A 22,644-nucleotide genomic window follows, 5' to 3' on the forward strand; every position below is an offset into this window, starting at 1 on the left:
TTGAAAAAGAAGCTAGGCAAAGACTTCATTTCCTCAGACAGAAGCCTCATGGAAAACGTTTTAAATAAGCGCTCTACACATTTAAACCTTTATTTCCAAGTCCCTGAGGAAGTGGAGAATCTGATTCGTTTATATTTCAAGCATCCTAAGTTAAATGTCTCGTTTAAGCCATTAGAGTTTGAGGAAATCGACAAAGGTGCCTTAACATTTCACTACCGAAAAACTTGATAATGTAATTGTGATAGAAAACAAATGAATAAATGCACCATTGTAAAACAAATTCTTTTTATTATCCCAAATATTATTACAGTACATTCAAAGATATTCAAGCATTTACCGAAAATAAGTCTTATGTTCTGCAAAAAGTGTATTTACATTTCCATAGAAAATATAGTTCTTTGACATTAAATTATACATACTTTTATTTCATTAATTTGTATCGCGACTATTATAATATCGCACTAGTCACAGTATTCAGTAAGATTTTACATGTAAATTGATAAACTTATGATAATAATTAACACTTGCTTCATTTTTTCGCACCCTCGACAATGATGCGGCCAATATAAAATGGGTATTACAAATTTTTTTTTTTTTAAATATGCAATTGCATTTATAATTGTTTTGAATTGTAATAATACCGCTAATAATATTTCTCCTTCAACGATTGTGACGTGTGTGGGCCACAATCAAGCGCCAATAGCTAGCTTATCGATATCGCAGCTGCTGGGCGGTTGTTTTTAAATGATAAATAGTATTATTCTTAGTCTAACAATTATTATTATTTTTTAATATTTAATTTAATTAACATATGTTTTTAATTGAATTACAAACATTTTCTACTCAAAGTACCTCAAATATATTTAAAGACCGTGACGTGTGTGGGCCACATGCAATCGATATATTGAAAGCGCCAACAGCTGGCTTATCGATAGGCAGTTGCCGGTGTTTTGCTTTGTTTTGTTTTGTTTAGTTGTGAAATAATTGCGCCATGTCGGACTCGGAGTTGCAGCCGCCAATTGAGATTAATGCGGCAAGTGAGGCGCCACCTGATGTGGCAACTGAAGCAACTGGGGCAACTGGTTCAACTGCCTTGCCCGAGTCCAGCGACAGTCTGAATGATGAGGATCTGGCCAATCTGGTGACAGCCGAGGAATATTTGCTGCGCAAGGATGTTGTGCTGCTGGAGTACGAGAAGCAAATGTTTCTGGATCTGATTCATCAAGATGGATTGCTTGTGTGTGGCAAGTAAGTGTGGCAAGTAGCACAGTTTTAAATGTGTTCCAATAATTATTGTTATACATTTTAGAGGCCTGAGCTATGAGCGTGTGTTGCTCAACATTTTAAAGGTTTACAGCGATGCGGGAAATCTTTTGCTGGTGATCAACAGCTCCGACTGGGAGGAGCAGTACTACAAGACCCAGTTGGACTCGAAATATGTGCATGAGGTGGCCAATACGGCCACAGAGCGGTAGCTATCTATATATACCTATTATATACCTAAAATTCCTCTCAGAGCTAGATATTTCATTTTAATAACCACTTTTATACCCTAAGCGGGTATATTAGGTTTGTGCAAAGTACGTAACAGGCATAAGGAGGCGTGGCAGACCCCATATGGGTATATATATTTTCGATCAACATCGCCAGCTGATTCTATATAGCCATGTCAGTCTCTCTATCCGTCTGTCAGTCTGTCTATCCGTCTGTCTGTTTGTTTAAACGCTTCTATCTCTGAGACTATAAGAGCTAGAGATTTTAAACTTGGAATTTTGGCTTCTTTATGCCGTACGCAGATCAATTTTGTTTTTATTTTTGAATCAGACCTTTATATCATATAGCTGCCATAGTAACCATAGGTCGAAAATTAAGTTTTTGTATGTAAAACTTCTTGGTTTTTTGAGATATCTTAACTAATCTGACACAATTTACATCTGGGCTGGTACTATACATCCTGACCAAATTTGGTCCAATTCGGTTCACTATATCATATAGCTGTCATAGGATCGATCGGTCAAATATCAAGTTTTCGTATGAAAAGTATTTTGTTTTTTGAGATATTTTAACCAAACTGATGCAATGTGAATTTAAGTTAGTTTTATACAACCTGAAAAAATTTGGTTCAAATTGGTTAAGTATATCATATAGCTGTCATAGAATCGATCGCCAAATATCAAGCTTTAGTATTAAAAAGTTGTTTGTTTTTTGAGATATCTTAACCAAACTGATACAATGTGAATTTAAGTTAGTTTTATACAACCTGAAAAAATTTGGTCCAAATCGGTTTATTTTATGATATAGCTGTCATAGAATGTTAGTCGAAAATCAAGTTTTTGTATAAAAAACTTCTTTGTTTTCTAAGATATATCAACCAATCTGACAGAATATGTATTTTTATTGGCCCAAGGCATCCAGAGCAAATTTGGTTCAAATCGGGGCATTATATCATATAGCTGCCATAGGAACGCAGAGTGCAAAATCAAGTTTTAGTATGAAAAACTTCTTTGATTTCTGAGATATCTCAAGAAAACTGACAGAATATGCATTTAAGTTGGTCGTATATGTCCTGACCAAATTTGATTAAAATTGGTCAACTATATCACATAGCTGCCATAGGAACGATAGGTCAAACATTAAGTTTTAGTATAAAAAACTTCTTTGTTTTCTGAGATAACTCAACCAATTTTACAGAGTATGAATATTTTTTAGTTTCATATGTCCTCTCCAAATTTGCTTCAAATCGGTTCACTATATCATATAGCTGCCATAGGAATGCTTAGTTGAAAATCAACCTTTGGAATGAAAAATTTCTTTGTTTTCTGAGTTATCTCAATCAAACTGAAAGAATATGCATTTTAGTTGGTCTTGGACATCCTGACTAAATCTGGTTAAAATCAGTGCACTATATCATATATCACTCGACTGATCCACTTGTTTCCCCTTGCAGTGAACGCGTTTATTTGGAGGGCGGTCTGCAGTTCATCAGTACTCGCATCCTGGTGGTGGATCTGCTGAAGCAGCGCATACCCATTGAGCTGATAACTGGCATTATTGTGCTGCGGGCTCACAGCATCATTGAGAGTTGCCAGGAGGCGTTCGCCTTGCGTTTGTTTCGTCAGCGCAACAAGACGGGATTCATCAAGGCCTTCTCCAGCAGTCCCGAATCCTTTACCATTGGCTATGCGCACATTGAGCGCACCATGCGCAATCTGTTTGTGAAGCAGCTGTTTATTTGGCCACGCTTTCATGCCACTGTGCGTGCTGCACTGCATCCGTGGCAGGCACAAACCATCGAGCTGCATGTGCCACTGAGCACAAGAATCAGCTCGATACAAACGCACATTCTGGACATAATGAACTTTCTGGTGCGGGAAATCAAGCGCATCAATCGCACCGTGGACTTGGAGGCCATCACAGTGGAGAATTGTGTCACCAAGAAGTTTCACAAGATCCTGCAGGCGCAACTCGATTGCATTTGGCATCAGCTCAATTCGCAGACCAAATTAATTGTGGCTGATCTCAAAATTCTACGCAGTCTGATGATGTAAGTCTGGAAGGAAATTCCCCTGGCAGTTGGGATGGAAATATGATAGAATCTATAAAGCATAATTAATTTTTAACCAACTTGTCTCACAGTTCTTATACCCGTTGCTTAAAAAATAAGTTAAAGGGTATATTGTGTTCGTTGAAATGTATGTACAGGGAAAAGGAGGCATCTCCGACTCTATTAAGTATATATATTCTTGCTCAGCATCAACAGCCGAGTCGATATAGCCATGTCCGTCTGTCCGTCTGTCTGTTTGTCCGTCTGTCCGTCCGTGTGAGCGTCAAGATCTCAGAGACTATAAGAGATAGACTTACCAATTTTAGCGCACTGATTTCTATAGACCTCACGCTGGTCAAGTTTGTTTTAAATTTTTGACACGCCCCCTTCCGCCCCCGCAAATCGCAAAAAACCACCACACCCACAGTTTTTAAGATAATAAAGTTTTTATGGTAGTTAACGTTATTTATTAATATTATCTGTAATATCACTTAACCGCAAAAAGTTTGGATAGATAGAACGGGCGTAATAGCTAACCAAAGTTATAAAAAAGTTATTATTTCAATACAAGCACCTAAAAGTATGCAGTAGTTTTTATTAGGTAGTCATCAGAGTACTATATCTTAGCCAACCTTTCGTTCTTGTCCTGTCTTCTTTTAGTTCCACAATGTACCATGATTCCGTCAGCGCCTATGCATTGATTAAACGCTATCGCGGCACGGAATACGCCATCAGCAACTCTGGCTGGACGCTCCTGGATGCCGCCGAGCAGATCTTTATGCTCTCCAAGCAGCGTGTATACAATGGACAGAATGGTGAGTTCAGGAAAAATTAGATATATCATTTGTTTTTTTAGGGTATGCTAGATAAACCTATATCTTTAATTTTAAATAATTTTTATAATGCAAAACTATTCCCATTTTGTCTGATCTTAACGAAAACTAATTAATAAACCCTGTTTGGCTTTCAATTTTTATTTAATAAACATAAAAAAAAAAAACAACAATTTTAGAATAAAAATAAAATTATAGGCTTATTTAAACAAAATATTTTTCAATTATATACATTTATAAAATAAATGCTTTTAACATTTTTCAAATTCAAAATGAAAATAATATTTAAATGCATATACCAAAATGATCTATGATTCTAAAAATTAAAAAAAAAAAAAATAATCAAAGCATACTAAAATTAATTTATTGGTATTTTTGTATTTGCATTTAACTTTAATTTAAATAATTAAAATAAATGATATTTTATAATTCTTAAGAAAAATATTGAGAACATAAATTATTTTATGATTTTTAATTAAAAAAAGTATAAAAAAAATTTTAAAAATAAGCATTAAATTTTTGAAAATAAAATGAATATAAATGTGATTATTAAATTTTTATAATGAAAATTCAAAACACAAGATATGCAACTAAAATATTATTAAATAATTTGTTTATTCAGTTAAAAAAGATAAGTGCTGTAAATATAAGCATTAAATTAATATTAAAGAAATTTTTTATTTAATATTTTGTATAACAAATATTAAAAATATAAGTAATTCTAATAATATTTTTAATAAAAAGTGAACCTTAAGTATTTTCCTTTAGATTTTTTATTCAAATCAAAAATTTTTTGAAAATCAAATGAATATAAATGTGATTATTTTTATAATGAAAATTTAAAACATAAGATGTGCAACTAAAATATTATTTAATAATTTGTTTATTCAGCTAATAAAATAAGAGTTGTAAATATAATTTAATTTATATTAAAGAAATTTGAAATAAGAGTTATGTTTTTCCATTTTTAAGTTATTATTTTGTATAACAAATATTAAAAATATAAGTAATTCTAATAATATTTTTTATAAAAGGCGAACCTTAAGTAATTTCCTTAAGGTTTTTTATTCAATTCAAAAAATAAATGTTATAAAAATATGAGTTTTATAATGTTTATTTTTAGCTATATTTATTTATTTTAAAAATATAATTCGCTGTGTAAACAGATCAGAATTTGCATATTAATCTTTATATTCTGACCATTTTGTTGCACAGAATTCGAGCCGGAGCCGTGCCCCAAGTGGCAAGCACTGACTGAGCTGCTGACCAGCCATATACCCGGAGATATGCGACGTCGACGGGGCGCTCAGCACCTGCAGCCGCCGAAGGTGTTGATACTGTGCCAGGATGCACGCACCTGTTATCAGTTGAAGCAGTATTTGACACAAGGAGGCGCCAGATTCCTGCTGCAGCAGGCCATGAGGCACGAGGTGCAAGTGGGCAAGTTGAGCGACAAGTTGTCCAAGGAAAGTCAAAGCCAGGTGATGGCTGAAGCGACCGAAACGGAGACAAAGCCGAAGGCTAAAGCAGAAGGACCAAAGGCAGAATTGGAGACGACAGTGACGCCTCAATTGGATGAACTGGCGCAGCTGTTGAGCGAGGCGGATGTGGATGCAGATGTGCAGTTGCAGCAGCAGCTCTTCGAGGAGAGCTACATGCTGACAATGACACAGCCAGTGAGCAAGGAACCCGATCCGAATGCCTCCATCTTTGAGATCATACCCGAACTGGAGCAATTCGATGTCTCTGCTGCGCTGGCCGAGCACAGACAACCCTGTATTTGTCTGCAGACCTTCAAGACGGAACGTGAAGGCTCCTTGGCACTGGAGCATATGCTGGAACAGCTCCAGCCTCACTATGTCATCATGTACAACACGAATGTCACTGCCATTCGGCAGCTTGAGGTCTTCGAGGCACGACGTCGTCTTCCACCCGCCGAACGCATGAAAATCTATTTTCTAATCCACGCACGAACCGTCGAGGAGCAATCGTATCTGACGAGTCTGCGACGGGAGAAGTCCGCCTTTGAGCTGATCATCGATACCAAGAGCGTAAGTACTTATGCTGGGTAACTACACTGAATAAAAAGACCAACTTCTAAAATCAAGAACATTCATCTTACTAATACTAAGAATATTAATCTAAAAATCAAACTTTTTAATACAAGAACAAAAATCTTAAATGGTTAGGAAAGTATAAATATGTACTTTTTCATAAGAAAAATAAATGGTTGCCCCGTGGCGCTTTGGTTAGAGAAACCGCTTCAGTTGTGGAGCAGTAGGCGGCGGTTCGAATCCCCCTTGTAACAAATTAGAAATTACATTTATAAAATAACCAAGACAGAATAAAGTATATAAAGGTCAAAATTAAAAAAAAAGATTATAAAGATAAAAATTATTTTTAATTTTTATGTTTTAATTTTAATTTTAAGAACATTTATTCTTAAGATAAGAACTTGGTCTAAATTTAAATGTTCTTAAAACCAAGATGTGCTTTTTTAATTTAACAACTTCATGTTCTCGACGCAATTTTTAGACCAAAATTCTTATTTTTGAAACCAAAATCTTGATTTTAGAACATTTTTTTTATCAGTGTATCGATTTCTTCTTTAACACTAGCAACAAATAGAACACTTTAAAGAATTTCACTTACGATACATCTTGTGAAAATGGGAAATTGGTACAGAAAATTAACGTCAATTAAACATAGAATAGCGCAAAAAGCAAAATTTCATTTCAAACTTCAGAAAAATATTTTATTTTAAAGTTAATCTGAAAGCTTATTTAATATGTTCCTTAATTTTCAGAAAGTTTAAAACGCTTTTAAATCAGTTGCGACATTCTGAAAAAAATAGTAAATAAATTAAGAAAATCTAATAAAAAATACAACATTTTATGAAATTTCAAAAAATCCTTTAACAACACAATTTTTTAAGTGAGGCGTGGCAGACCCCCCAAAGTATATATATATATTCTTCATCAGGATCAAAAGCCAAGTCGATTGAGCCATGTCCGTCTGTCTGTCCGTCTGTCCGTCTGCTTGAACGTGTCGATTTTAGAAACTATAAGAGCTAGAGACTTCAAACTTGTTATGTAGGTTCCTTTATACTGTACGCAGATCAAGTTTGTTTTTATTTTTAGATCGGACCTCTATAGCATAAAGCTTCCATAGGAACCATAGATCGAAAATTCAGTTTTTCTATGAACAAGTTTTTTGTTTTTTGAGATATCTTTACTAAACGTACAGAATATAAATTTGGGTTGGTAATATACATTCTGACGAAATTTGGTTCAAATCGGTGCACTATATCATATAGCTGCCATAGAGACGCTCAGTCGAAAATAAAGTTTTAATATGAGAAAGTTTTTTGTCTTTTGAGATATTTTAACCATACTGATAGAATATGCATATTGACCAGATTTGGCTGAAATTTGTTGAATATATCATATAGGTGCTATAGGAAAAATCGGTCGAAAATCAACTCCCTTGTTTTGTTATCAATATTTTTAAGAAAGGAAATTTTTTAAAGATTTTATTTTTAAATATAGTTATTAATGTGTTAGTTTCAAGAGTTTATTACTAAAATAAGCCGAAGTAATTTATTATTGGTGTTAATTTTTTGCATATATTGAAACTTGTTTTTGGTTTTTATTTTTTTTTTTTTAGAAAATGGTAATACCAGAATACCAGGACGGCAAGACGGACGAGGCCTTTGTGCTGTACAAGAGCTACGACGAGGAGGAGCCCGCGAATGCGCAGACCCGTAAAGGAGCCACAACCGGAGCGGCATTAACCACGGCACGGATCACGCCCAAAGTGATTGTGGATATGCGGGAATTTCGGTCGGATTTGCCGTGTTTGATACACAAACGTGGATTGGAAGTGTTGCCAGTGACGATAACGATTGGCGATTATATATTGACGCCCGATATATGTGTGGAACGTAAATCGATATCGGATTTAATTGGTTCCCTGAACTCGGGTCGTCTGTATAATCAGTGTGTGCAGATGCAACGATATTATGCCAAACCCATACTCCTAATTGAGTTCGATCAGAATCGTCCATTTCATTTGCAGGGCAAATTTATGCTCTCACAACAAACGACAGCAACAAATGCGGATATAATGCAAAAATTGCAATTGTTGACGCTACACTTTCCCAAATTACGGCTCATCTGGTCGCCGAGTCCGTATGCGACCGCTCAGCTCTTTGAGGAACTGAAATTGGGCAAACCGGAACCGGATGCACAGACGGCCGCCGCCTTGGGCAGCGAGGAAACCGGCGGAGCAGCTGCCGGAGAGCAACTACATTTCAACAATGCCATACATGATTTTCTGCTGCGTCTGCCGGGAATTCATACCCGGAATGTGCACGCACTCCTCCGGCGTGGTGTCAGTCTCCGTGAGCTGCTGAAACGCACGCAGTCGGAGCTCTCAGATCTGCTGCAATCGCAGGAGAGCGGCAAACTGCTGTGGGACATACTCCATGTGGCCCATCTGCCGGAGAAGGATGAGGTTGCCGGCTCGTCGGCTTTGTTGGCGGCCAGCAAACAATTTGGCAGCGGTTCGCACAATCGATTCCGCAAAGCCGCCGGAGAGGCGCGACGTGGTCGACGTTGAGCGCCACAAAACGAATTAAATATAAAAATTATATCCATAAAAGCCAGTGATTGCATATAAAAAGTATTTTAGTTGTTAAAAATCATTTAAACTCATTTTTTTTATAAAAAAAAATAAAAGAAATAAATTTCAATATATATATTTTTCAATCACTATCAGCACAAAAGCAACCATTGCCTTTAAATGTCTTAAAAATGGTTGAGAGATTTGACAAAATGTAATATTTATTGAATTAAATTTAATTATTTATTTTTAAAATCAAACAATATTTTATTAAATACATTTTTAATGATTTTGTTTATTACATAAAATATTCCTTAATCTAAAAATCTTGTTAAAACTGAAAGTAAGAAGATTTCGAAGATAAGTTCGAAAAAAACTAAATCTCTGACATTTAAGGAACACCGACATTTCGAATGGTTGTTTTTAAAAGCAATTCTCTTCAAAATCTCTAGAGATTTGTGGAACACATCTGTATAACTTTTTTTCAGAGAGATGTATAATTATTTATTTATTTCATGTTTTGCCAGTGTTACGAGTATATCTTTATAATTTATATAATTATAAATTATCACAAACATAATTAATTTTAATACATTGTAAATTTCTTACTTAACCTATTATATAATTTTGTGACAATTTTAATTTGAAAATAAGAAATTAAGCTATTTATTTATTTTTTTAATAATGTCACAAAAATATTTTAAATTGTCCTCAAATTGCTTTGAGATAATAATTTTCTTAAAATGTTGAATGTTTTAGATTTCAATTTTTATTTGAAAAATAACAAAAAACAGTAATTTTTAAATTTTTTAAATAGTAATTAAAATTAAAAAATATTCTGCAGTTTTTGTAATAAAAATTAAACAAAAACCTTAAAAAATTAATTAATATTAGTATAATACATTAATACATATAATAATTAATACATATTATTATATCAATATGTTTTGAATAAAGTGGTGTATTTCTAAAATCTTAAAACATATGTGTTCTCACTTATGGCACATCACTTTTTCTTTAAACCATTATAAAAATTGAAAAAAATATAAAAATTTGTATTTTACAAATTGATAAATAACATATATATTTTAATTATAATTTAATTATTTATTTGTTATTTTTTTTTAAATTAAAACATTAATAAATGTTATAGTTAATTTTCATAATAAAAAAATCACCAAATAATTAGGGTTATAAAATTTGTATTTCAAAAGTTATAATTCACATTTTAATTAACTTCGATGAGTTCAACTTCAGACAAGAACAACACACACACACTCAACACTTTCCGTGCTGGGCTGAAAATCAATTTCAATGCATTTTTAATGCATCCTTTCAACCCTTTCAGCCTGTTTCCTCCCCATCGACTTCCAATTGCACCTACAGCTCTCGAGGGTACGAAATGTTTTCCAACACACTGTGCCTGCATTTTCCCAATGCTTACGGCAGTTAAATTTGCATATTAAATTAAATGTTGCGTTTATTTTAAATTACTGCAAAGTCATAAAACAGTATAATTTTTAGCAAATAACGAAAAAGCATAATTTAAAAATATTCTGCATTTTATTTTCGCTCAAAACTTGGAACATTAATTTTGGTTTTCTTTGTGTGCTTTGTTTTTGTCAAATATTAGCAATATTGAAATGGTTTGATTCAAAATAAATTTGATTTATGAAAAACACTTTGTCCAAAATTTTAGACTATCATAACTTTGTTAAAATTTAATCGATTTCTTTGTGGCATGTCAATTTTATTATGATTTAGTCTCTCATTTAATTCTGCATCAAAGTTGAAAAATTCAATATTTTTTCTTCTTTTTTTTAGACAAGTATTAAATTTTGAGTGACTATTGCATACACTGATAAAAAAAATGTTCTTATATCAAGATTTTGGTCTCAGAACTAAGATTTTTGGTCAAAAAAATGCGTTGAGAACATAAAATTCTTAAATTAAGAGAACACATCTTGATTTTAAGAACATTTTAAATAAGACCAAGTTCTTATTTTAAGAATAAATGTTCTTAAAATTAAAATCAAAAAATAAAATAAATAAAAATTATTTTTTATATATATAATTTTTTTTTTTTAATTTTGATTTATTTACATTTTATAAATGTTATTTTAATTTGTTACAAGGGGGATTCGAACCGCCGCCTACCGCTTCACAACTGAAGCGGCCTCTCTAACCAAAGCGCCACGGGTCAACCATTTGTTTTTCTTATGAAATAGTACATATTTATAATTTTCTTAAAAATTAAAGATTTTTATTCTTATATTTTTTAAGATTTTTTAGATTAATAATCTTAGTTTTAGTAATTTGGTCTTAAAATAAACTTATTTTAAAAACAAAATATTTAAGATGAATGTTCTTGATTTTTTTTTTTTCAGTGTACAATTTCGAGTTACAGTGTATACAGGGTATGCAATAAAAGCAAAACAGAATATGCGATTGCATTTTGCATTTGTGTGCCAAAGAGACCAACAAAATGCAGCAAATCAACGAGTTTTACTCCCCAAAGTGGGGTAGTAAAGTGTAGGGAGGGGATGGGGTAAAGTAGGGTGGGGAGGCAGCTGACCAATGTTGCAACATTGTGCTCAATTGACGTTTGTTTGCGACCAAAAGCGGGTGAAAGGGCGAGGCACAAAATGAAGCGCATTGTGCCGATGGCAAATGCCATTCAAAACAAAGGGACAAACTGACTAAGCGATCCACTCACTGACTGACTAACTGACTGACTGACTGACTGACTGACTGACTGACTAAACATGTTGCAATCTGGTCAAAACCAAAATCAGTAACCAATATCTGTAGCCAGAATCCAGAATCAGAATCAAAACTCGAAATTAGAATCAGAACGTGAATCTCAATCAGAAACTGAAACGCCAAAATTTTAGAAAGGGAGAAAAATAGGCAGGCAGATAATAAGAGTGCGAGAAAGAGAGAGAGAGAGAGAGAGACAGAGTGGGAAAAAAATAGTGACAGAGAGAACAAACCAAGAAATCAGACAGTGAAATGTTGTTTTAACTGCGTTTCTCTCAGGCCAACAATTGTGTGTTACACTGCTAAAAAAAATGGTCTAAAATCAAGATTATGGTCTTAAAGCTAAGAATTTTCGTTTCAAAAATGCGTCGAGAACATAAGATTCTTAATGTAATAAAAAACTTCTTAGTTTTAAAAACATTGCAAATAGGACTAAGTTTTTGTTACAAGAACAAGAATGTTGTTAAAAATTAAAGCGACAAATAAAAAAATAAGCAAGTTTCTTTATATTTATAATTTTTGATTGGGTAAACTATTATATACATTTTATTCTGGATTAGAAATTTTAAAAATGCTATCTTATTGTGTTTTTTTCTTTGTTAATTAGTGGGACTAGAACCTCCGCTTGCCTTCACTTGAAGCGGCGACTCTAACCAGTCAGTCAGTCAGGTCAAAGAGTTTTATATATATCGATTAAGAGCTGCGATTTTTTAAATTAATATTTTTAGCAAGGCTGCAAACCGGTTCTGAACCGAACCTAGTAGAGCCGGTTCGGTTCGGGTTTTTAAGCAGCCTGAGCCGGATCATGAACCGAACCCTTGAAATTATTTACTTTGCGAACCCGAACCTAAACCGAACCGCTTTCTAAAATATAAGGCTCGGTTCGGATAAAAAATTATTACATAAATTTTATGAATTTCTAATATTGCAGAATTATTTAAGACTTCGGATTAAAATAAGTCATATATAAACCTTTAAATAAATTTTAATTATAATCAAAATTTGATTTCTTAACATTTATAACAATGAAAATATTTTGTTGTTTGAAATTGAACCAAGATTCGAACCCAAACCTTGGGTTCCGATGATTTTGGAAGTTTGCAGCCTTGATTTTTAGTATTAGTAATTTGGTCCCAAAATTATATTATTTAAAGAACAAATATTTAAAATGAATGTTCTTGATTTTAGACGTTGGTCTTTCTTTTTTTTTAGTGTAGGACTATTACGAAGCCTGAACAACTCTATTGTGGTGGTGTTGGTTTAGGGAGTGTGGTTCAGTGGTTCGCTGGTGCAGCGAAGTTCTTTGCCTATAGGCACAAAGTGCAGTCAATTGGCAAATATGCTTTGACATTGGTCCCACGGCTACAAAAGCCAATGGCAACCGTCAACAACAACAACAACAACTACAAAGGCAACAATAACAACAACAACAACAACAAAATCAACATTATAAAGCCTTCATTTTGCCCCTAAAAGTATGCATCAGACACACACTCACGTACACTGAAAAAAAGACTAACTTCTAAATAAAGAACATTCATCTTAAATATTTTGTTTTCGAAATAAGATTATTTTAAGACCAAATTACTAAAACTAAGATTATTAATCTAAAAAATCTTAAAATCTTAATATATAAATAAAAATCTTAAAGGAAAGTATAAATAGGTACTATTTCGTATCAAACAAATGGTGGCACCGTGGCGGCGGTTCGAGTCCCACACGTAACAAATTTAAATAAAATTTATAAAATTACTAAAACAGAATAAAATATAAATAAATTAAAATGTAAAAATAAAAAAAATTATAAGTATTAAAAATAATTTTTATTTATTTCATTTTTTAATTTGAATTTTAAGAATATTTATTTTTAAAATAAGAGATTGGTCTTATTTAAAATGTTCTTAAAATCAAGATGTGTTCTATTAATTTAAGAATTTTATGTTCTCGACGCATTTTTTAGACCAAAAATCTTAGTTCTGAGACCAAAATCCTGATATTAGAAAATTTTTTTTATCAGTGTACAACACACACAAATTGCCCTGCACTTTCAAAATTTCCTGTCCTTGATTGTCCTTAAATTTAACAATGATTTAAGCAGGTTTAAAACTTTTTAAAGATGATTTTGGATTTTATTATCATTTTTCATTATATACAAATTTAAATTGTAAATTATAAATTACATGAAAAAATGAAATTTATATGTTAAATTTTTAAGAACCGAAAATAGTTCGGTTTAATTTGCAAAGTTTGCGAAAAAAATTACCTAATTTGAAAGTTGAAACGATTCGCTTTAAATCAATAACCGCAGTTAGTGGTTGAATAGGTATTCATATTGCTATACGAATACATCACGAATCGTATTCATGCCTGCATTCAAAATAAATCAATCATTCACTTTTTTGGCTTTTCAATGTGACCATTCTTGCGGTTTCTCTGAATAATTGGTTGTGTGTGTAGGAGTGCGAAAGACGAAGGCAGAGAGAGATATAGAGAAGGACTTTTAAAGACAGACTTGCAGCTACCCTGTACTTATGTTTTAAGTCTTTTCACCTTTCTAGTATCATATGGATTTATCCAGAACATAAGTTTCGTATATATTTGACGTTAATACAGATATAAAGAAAGAAGGAGAGAGTGTGATCGGCTAACAGTTACCCTGTATTTAAATCTGCAGTGCTAAAACGTTTTTAATTTTATTATTTTTTATTTTTATATATATTTTAGTATTTTTTCTCCATTAATTTACTCATTTTCTCTCCTACGACAATTTAATTCCCTACGTTATTTCCTTTTATTTGTTGTCCCCCACTTTTCTGTCATTTTTATCACCATCTACCTTTTCGCATCTTTTTCATTCCCTACTTGTTCATACATTTCCATTTCCACTTTCTCTCCAAACGCTGTCATCCATCAATCGATTAAACAAAACCAAGCAAACAATCGATTTAATTGGCATTCGGATTGTTGCAAGAATTTGGCAATGTGTGCTGAATGAACCACAAAGGCAAACCCAAGGTAAACATGAGACATGGCCAATGAGACAATAAACGAAGGACAGAGAATGGAGGACAACATATACTTACCTATATGTGCATCAAGAATCTAATACAAAGGACATTTGAACACTCGACATACTCTAATCAAGCGCCAATTTGATAATTATAATCAATTCAAATTACATAAGCACATTCAAACATTTGCAAAATATCATTATCGAGAGTAAAGGACTGCTAAATGCCCTGTAAACATGAAAATTTCTTTAAAGTGCTGTTTTATCCCTTTTACCTGAACTTTAAATTTCTAATAATTTGTTTGTTTATTGTTAAATCGTTGTGAAATTAGTAGAATTGACAGAAGATACATAAATATATAAGTAAGTAAAATTTAAAGATTTTATCTGCAAAATTGTGATTTTTATTTAGTTTACTAAAATTGGAAAAAGTCTGAAAAAATAGTAAAAGTGTATATTGATGGTCTCTAAGCTGTCTACAGTGGCTCAAAGCTTATTTGACCCATTACATTGTATAATTTAGATGTAATATGCATTGAAAAAGAAATAAAATAGAAATATTATTATTTAAAATAATTATTAAGTATATTAAAATATATTTATTTATTAAATTTTATTTACAGATTCTTTCTTCTCATAAACAAATTTTTCTTGAGCTTTGTAATATTTAAGAGTAGTGGTTCAAATAAGCTGGGAGCCACTGTACATAGCTCGAACATACTTTGACATAAGTCGAGCATACCCTCTGGCATACACTTTACAGGGCATTTTATTGAGTTCCGATTAATTATAGGCAAATCGTCTCAAAATATCTCAAATATTTTAAATTGGCACAAAATGCAGCACAGTCAAAAGGCAGCGGAGATAAATGGTGGGGGAGGGGGAGATAAGATTGAATAGGGTAGGAGGGGGAAGGGTGAAGGGGGGGTAAAGGATGATTCTCACTTAAATTAGTGCATGGCTTGCAATTATTTTATTGCACATCCTGCCCGCCAATGGAATTCCATTAGTCAAAGTCAATTCCCAAACCATTTGTCAGGGTGCTAGGGAAAGGGGGAATAGGAGGGGTGAGGAAGCAGGAAAAGGAGTAGGGACAATCCGTCGAGGCATGCTTCAATCGATTTTTGGCTCAAATTCATTAGAGAGACACAAATTGTTGAGCAATTTGACACATTTTAGCCCATTCCAATGCGAGGGCCATTTAACAAGTTGTATATTAATCAAGACTGAAAACCTCCAAGATTTTGTCAAAGGTTCGGTTCGGCGGTTCGAACCATAGAGCAAGACATCGGTTCGCTTCTCGAATTGGTTTGCATACCCAATCAACCCAAGGTTCGAACCTTGGTTCACTTTTATACAAAAAAATATTTTTATTGTTATACATTTTTCTCTACATTTTGAACTAATAAAATTTTTTTAAGAAATAAATTAATTTTTGATGATAAATTAAATTTATTTGAAGATTTAAATATGACTTTTTTAATCCGAAGTCTCAAATAATTGCGTAATTTTAGAAAACCATAAAATTTATGTAATTATTTTTTTTTCGAACCGAACCTTTTATTTTAAAAAGCGGTTCGGTTTAGGTTCGGGTTCGCAAAGTAAATAATTTCAAGGGTTCAGTTCATGATCCGGTTCGGGCTGCTTACAAACCCGAACCGAACCGGTTCTACGAGGTACGGTTTAAAACCGGTTTGCAGCCTTGATATTAGTAATATATATCTTATCAAATAAGAGCTCCTCAAGCAACCATAAGCTGTACCAGAAGATTTTTAGTATACTTAACCCTTAGGTGACATTGAAAAATAAACCAACAGCCCTTTAAAATTTTTTGAACTCATTAAAGCAACGCTGTGGATTTATATAACTATAATTTCACAAAACGCCGTCGTATTGCAAGATAAATTTATCTCATCTACATAGTGTCAAAAATGCAACCTCCTAGGTCTTACCGTTTGGGATGCACAATGAGCAGTCAGTCAGGACAAACAGTTTTATATACATATAGTATATAGATATGTATGAGCTATACATCATAGAGTTTTCTGTCTCTTTAGAAGAAACAATAAACTGTTCCAAAAGCTCTCTAGAAATTCAATAATACACTCTATATGGTTGCTCTATGGAAACAAAAGATAAATAATAGAATTACCCTATTCATGAATTCAAATTTCCTGTTGTATTAATTTTACCTGATCAAAAATCTTTTGGCAAAACTCATGAAACTGCCCATTTGGGTTAAAAGCCCGGTCTTAAAAAGGTTTTTTTGTTGTGTTGAACAAATGTAAGAAAAAAATATAATAACAAATATATTTTGAAAACCATTTTGTGTTTCTTAATTTAAAGAATTTTTGCTCCTGGATGCGTTTTCTTTGACGACAGTTCTTAAAATTAATATTTTTTTTTCCAAATTTCTGAATTTTTTTTAAAAAAATATGTCAAGAGCCCCTTTCCATTGCTTTTTAGTTTTAAATATTTGCTGTATTTTTTTTGCATTTCCCTAAGAGTTTTGAAATTAAATTGATATTCCCAAGTTACTTTGTCCTGTGACATTAAAGTATGTTTATTCACTTTTAAAAATATTTACATAACATGAAAGGCAAAAATATCAAGTTGGTATCCCAAAAGCTACCCTGCCACACCTAAAATTCTAACAGGGTATTTTCAGTAAAGAAATTTTGTCTTGGGGAACATCTTTAAAATTTCAACTTTCAGCTTTTTCTTATCTTAAATGACAAATCTTAAAGTCAAGCAATCACAGCGAGAATGGCCAACAATAATAAGAACATCAAGAAAACGAACAAGAAGCAGGCAACAAACAAAGAAGAAGAAGAAGATGTAAATAGGCCAACAGGCAAACATTGCCGGAAAATGGCCCAAATGGCGTTGGCCTCCAATTTAACTGCATTTGGTGTAAACGTTAACGAAATAATCGCTCAGCGCCATCTAGCGACGAGGGGCTGGAGCGAACAGCCCCCCCCAATCCGCTTCTCTCTTGCCACGCCCCCTTTGGGCAAGGCAGCAAAACAAACGAAACAGTACAACAAATAACCATGAGCATAAGCATTAGACATTTACAGAAACTCGTTGGACAACAGAGGCGTCCCTCAACCCCCCTTTAGTCCCCTCTACCATCTGGAATTTAAGGACAGGGAGTATGAGGCCCTAAGAGACAGAAACAGAAACTAACGAGAGAATGCGACACAACAGCAGGTAAGCTTAATGTATGCATCTCTTTACAGAAATGCGTTAAGATGAAACGGCTTAAATTTCCAGAAAAACAATTTAATATGATAGTTTTTCTAACAAAAATAGGAAAAGACATTTTCATTGTATACATTATTATAAATAATCCCAATCAAGCTAAATAACATAGATTGAACTACCATAATATCATAAAACCAACCTCATTAAATTACTCTATCTTACACCTACCATAGAACTGACTAAACGAACTCAGCTCCTACTTTAGCTAGCTCGATGAAACTTGGTATAGCTGCTACTTATAAGAAGATCTGGTGTATTTGATAAAACCAGCGGTAAAAGATTGCTCTTTCTCGTAGCTGTCATAGAACTGACTATACGAACTCAGCTTCTACATTAGCTAGCTCGATGAAACTTGGTATAGCTGCTGCTTTTAAGAACAGCTAGTATATTTGATAAAATCAACAGTAATAATCTACTCCATCTTGTAGCTGCCTCAGAACTGACTATACGAACTCAGCTCCTAGTATAGGTATTTTCATGAAACTTGGTACAGTTGCTTTTAACAAGTACAGCTACTATATATATTAGGAACAGTTGGAACCGATAACTATATCTTCTAACTGCTCAAAGTTTAAGTTTGTATATGAAATACTTTTTAATTTTCACAGAAATGTACTCTTTTGTTAATATCAAAATCTGAGTAGCTTATGAAACTTAAATTACAGAGTGAAAAATTCTTTTGTGTGCTTAGTACACGATCAAAGCTCTTGCTTTCAGGTAGCCGGTCAAAATTTATATAGTATTTGAAACGGAGACGTAATAAATTCGGCATGTCAAGATATCGCTATGGTGATTTAATACTTGAGGCTCTTATGGAATTCCGTCGACCAATGACCATGGATGAGGTTGTGGAATATGTGGCCGAAATGACCGATCGAACACTTTCAGAGGTACGTCTATCAGTGGATAATACATTGACGGCTGCCTGGTTGCATGGCTTTGTGGAGCGTGATAATGATCTATATTCTCTGAATCTGCCGGATAAATTGATGAGTCATAGTTCAAGCAGTTCCATTACCCATAGCACCGCTTATAGTTCCAATCGTCCGACTCGTTCTCACAGCAGCGAAAACTTTCAGTGGTACTCGTTAAATCGAAGCAGACGGTGAGCTATGATGGTGCTAATAGGGTTGAAGAACTAGGTAGTATGTCAAGGAGATGGAGGATTTCATATATTTTCCAAAAATGCTATCCTCTAACCATAAAATCTTATGTAACATTAGCTTTAAAAGACATAATAAATGAATAATACTTGAATTTGTTCTATTGTCAGATAAATCGATCCCATTTCTTGGATTCCTTCCTTGAGATCATTCATTGGAATCTTTGCTTGGGATCTTTTCTTAGAAACCATATATTATATTTATAAGAATAATTTTTGGAGTTCATTCTTTGGGTTAAATTTTTGAATCATCCCAGCGGATCAATCATGCTAACTATAGGGTCATTTCTTGTAATCTTTTCTTTGGAACGTTTCCTGAATTTTTTCCTAAGGATCATTATTAAGGCTAATTCCTTGATAATATTACTTAAGATCTTTTCTTGGCATCTTTTCTTGGTATTCTATCTTGGAATCATTCCTTTGGATAATTTTGTAGGATCCCTCTTAGAATTTTTCTTTGGAATCTTTATTTAGGATCATAACTTAGGAACCTTCCTTGGAATTAAAAAAGACAAACATTAAAAATTGTTTTTATCTTGAAGTAGCAAATGCTTTATTCCTTTCAATCACGTTCTGATTTCAAAGGGATATATAATTTCAAGATCTGTAAATTTTTAGTGTGAAACTTAAATATTTTGTTAAATATTTAGAACAAAATCGAGTCGATTTGTCGTCACTTTCGCACAAATTTAAAGAAACTAAATTGCTTTGGGACCTAATCCGTTCCCATACCAGAGACGCAGACTTGGGCTGAAATCATAGTGTGTGTGTGAGTGTGTGTGTGTGTTTGTGTGTTGGTCATTTAATAGGTATGTTTCTTTTTCAGTTGTGGCACATTTCCTATTGATTTCAACACGTTTCGCCACTCTCTGTCTACACTCAGAAAAAATATGACATCCTAAAATTAGGTACGATCGTACTTGAATTTATACCGTTTTGTTCTTAAAATTTTAAGATTGCTGTGTACTAAAAATCTTGAATGAAGTATGAATCGATCTTAGTTTTAGAATTCTGACTTCACATTCCTTTGGCAGCTATCCGAAAAAGTAGTCCGATTTTATCCAAAGTTAGTTAGAATAGATAAGACCATGGAAAATATATAATCCGTGAGTCTCGAAAAGATACCTCCAGAAACAACTGAGTTATTTGTACTTAACTAGTTTAAGATTTGTTTGTACTTAGTTTAGTTTTTTTCAAGATTGGAAGGAAGTTTAAAATAAGAACGTTTCGTACTAAAAGCAAGTAACTTTTGGTATATTTCTTTTTCACCTTAGAATTCTCAACTGGTTTTAGCTACGCAAATATGACGTTAAAGTTGGATCGCTGGTATAATCAACAGCTATTTAGAAAGGTCGCTTGCCAAGAAAATACACCATTATTAAATGGTATTTTATTTTGATATTTTGAATAATTTTAGTACACATACTAGAGTATCTTTTAAGATTAAAGTTAATTAATTATGACAATGTTTTGTACTAGAAAAAAGTTAATTTTGGGATAAGTTCAAGATTTTTGTGTACTTAAAGTAGTATGTTTTCAATTTTTTCAGACTTGAAACTTGATATACGATTTTTGTGCTAAATTTTAAAAATTCCGAGCTTGGACAGCTTTTAAGATCCTTTGTACTTGAAAATGGCCTGTTTAAGTACGGAAATCTTGATTTTTTTTCTGAGTGTACTAGCTGAAAAAGAAAACGAAGAAACTAGAAAACATTTCGCTTTTGCCATTTGCTTGAATTCCCCAAAGTCAACGGCAATTTCCGACAACGCCAAACAAGTTCGGGGTGCGGTATGGTGGTAAGCAGCAGGGGTGAAGTAACAGAGGGGTGCTCAAATTGGGCTGTCAGTTGTTGTGGCTGCTTACGGTTAAATAGGAACTTCGCCGCCAACTTATAACGCGCTCCACTTCCGTTTCCGTTAAGAGCCAAACAACTAGGCCATTGACCAGACCCCCAAAAAATCCACCACCCCCTTTACTGCCCTGTTTCTGCTCGGGCCTCTGCTGTTCAAACTCCCCTCGCTGGCAGTACCAAAAAAAACTATTAAATCACATTTTACGAGCGTTAAGTGCACAATTAAAAGCATTTCGTTAATGCTGAAATTGTGGCACCACCTGACCCACCAAATCTCTCATCCCCACACTTCTTATGCCCCCCTCTCTCTCTCTCTCTCTCTATCTCAGTCACTTCTTCACCTTGTTTGCTTTTCCATTTGCTCATTCTACTTCTTTGTCTGTGACTGCGTCTACGTGTTTCTCGTCTGTTGTGACGTAATTAAATTTGCAGTCCACATTGAGAAGTTTTCTGCCCACCCTAGGATCAAAAAAAAAAAAAAAAAAAAAAAAAACTAAATCGATTATGCTTGTGATGTAAATTTTTGAACACGCAACATTGCAAAGACATTGAAAAAGTTTCTGTTTCCATTCGTAAATGTATCCGGTACTTTGCTGAGCTTCTGTTTCTTATCTTGGTATAACTTGTAACATCTTGGGCTAAATTCACTTAAAATTGGGCTGCCGTATCAGTAGAGCGAAGCCAATTCTATAAGCCTTATTCAGGATTTGTTGAAGTTAGATTTTTGCTGGAGCTTCACTTTAAATGGGTTTCGAAATACCTTAAAACTGTTTCAGCTTCAGATCTTGGAAGAACTTTGAAATATAATGCTGAAATTTTATATAAAAGTGTCTTTTGTGTCTATAGTTTAGGAAATTGTACGGCAAAGAAAAAATATGGTTTCAGCTCTACTTAAAATATTTTTTCATTAAAATAAAAGTGGATTTAATGTCGTATCTTACTGAGTAACACTTTTGGGCCGGTAGAAATCTTTACGCCGGCGAAAATTTCGGAACTTTAAAGATGATAAATAAGTTTTCTAAGCATGCGTCAGACGGGCGCTTTTTTTCACCGAAGGTATTGTGTAAACATATGATTTTTTGAATTTTTCACCGAAACTCACTGATGAAAGTAGGTTACGTCCTATTCCATCGGTTTTTTGCAACGCTATGAGTCTGCCTAGATTCTATGAAAAATTATACAATGGAATTTTTTGCAAAAATTTATCCAAATTGTGTGGTCAAATTCACCGTTGGTGAAAAAGTAGTTCTATAAAGAAAATTCGCTTATTAGGTTACTTTTGGGCTCGTTTTAAAACTTATTTTAACAAATCAAATTTAAAAGGAAGTCGGGAACTTTATAATGTCCCGAAAGACTGAAAAAAAGTGATTGAAAATACTTTGTTTAAATGAATTCAAAAACTTGTTTAAAACTGTTGCAACTAAGAAAATGAAACCAAGTGAAATATGAACCGAAACTGAGAAGCAATGCGTGTTGAAAAGTTATTAAAGAACTGTTAAACCAACTACTTAATGGGTACTAACTTTCCGTATGTGAAGAGACAATAGAGCAGGGCGAAAGGCAATGGGAATGTAGACACCTTTTATAGGGTGG

At 33.3% G+C, this 22,644-nt stretch overlaps 2 protein-coding genes across 2 annotated transcripts; both read left to right on the top strand.

The window, feature by feature from the left end:
* The first annotated feature begins 951 nt into the window (after window positions 1–951).
* Window positions 952–9,103, top strand: LOC117794328 (DNA repair endonuclease XPF). The gene is made up of 6 exons (XM_034634947.1): window positions 952–1,248; window positions 1,310–1,471; window positions 2,948–3,544; window positions 4,205–4,359; window positions 5,593–6,428; window positions 8,044–9,103. The coding sequence occupies exons 1-6, from the start codon at window positions 992–994 to the stop codon at window positions 8,995–8,997; spliced, it is 2,961 nt and encodes a 986-aa protein (XP_034490838.1). The 5' UTR covers window positions 952–991; the 3' UTR covers window positions 8,998–9,103.
* A 9,661-nt stretch (window positions 9,104–18,764) lies between these two features.
* Window positions 18,765–19,294, top strand: LOC117792963. The gene has a single exon (XM_034633313.1). It carries the CDS (start codon window positions 18,808–18,810, stop codon window positions 19,144–19,146), a length of 339 nt encoding a protein of 112 aa, XP_034489204.1. The 5' UTR covers window positions 18,765–18,807; the 3' UTR covers window positions 19,147–19,294.
* Window positions 19,295–22,644: the final 3,350 nt, after the last annotated feature.

This window comes from Drosophila innubila, chromosome X, assembly GCF_004354385.1.
Source record: "Drosophila innubila isolate TH190305 chromosome X, UK_Dinn_1.0, whole genome shotgun sequence".
NCBI lineage: Eukaryota > Metazoa > Arthropoda > Insecta > Diptera > Drosophilidae > Drosophila > Drosophila innubila.

Excerpts from the sequence above, each read along its gene's own strand:
- LOC117794328 (XM_034634947.1), top strand. The coding sequence starts at position 992 with ATGTCGGACTCGGAGTTGCAGCCGCCAATTGAGATTAATGCGGCAAGT. Across the intron at positions 1,249-1,309 it reads GGATTGCTTGTGTGTGGCAA|AGGCCTGAGCTATGAGCGTG; the intron begins GTAAGTGTGGCA and ends TATACATTTTAG. Across the intron at positions 4,360-5,592 it reads TGTATACAATGGACAGAATG|AATTCGAGCCGGAGCCGTGC; the intron begins GTGAGTTCAGGA and ends TTTGTTGCACAG.
- LOC117792963 (XM_034633313.1), top strand. The coding sequence starts at position 18,808 with ATGTCAAGATATCGCTATGGTGATTTAATACTTGAGGCTCTTATGGAA.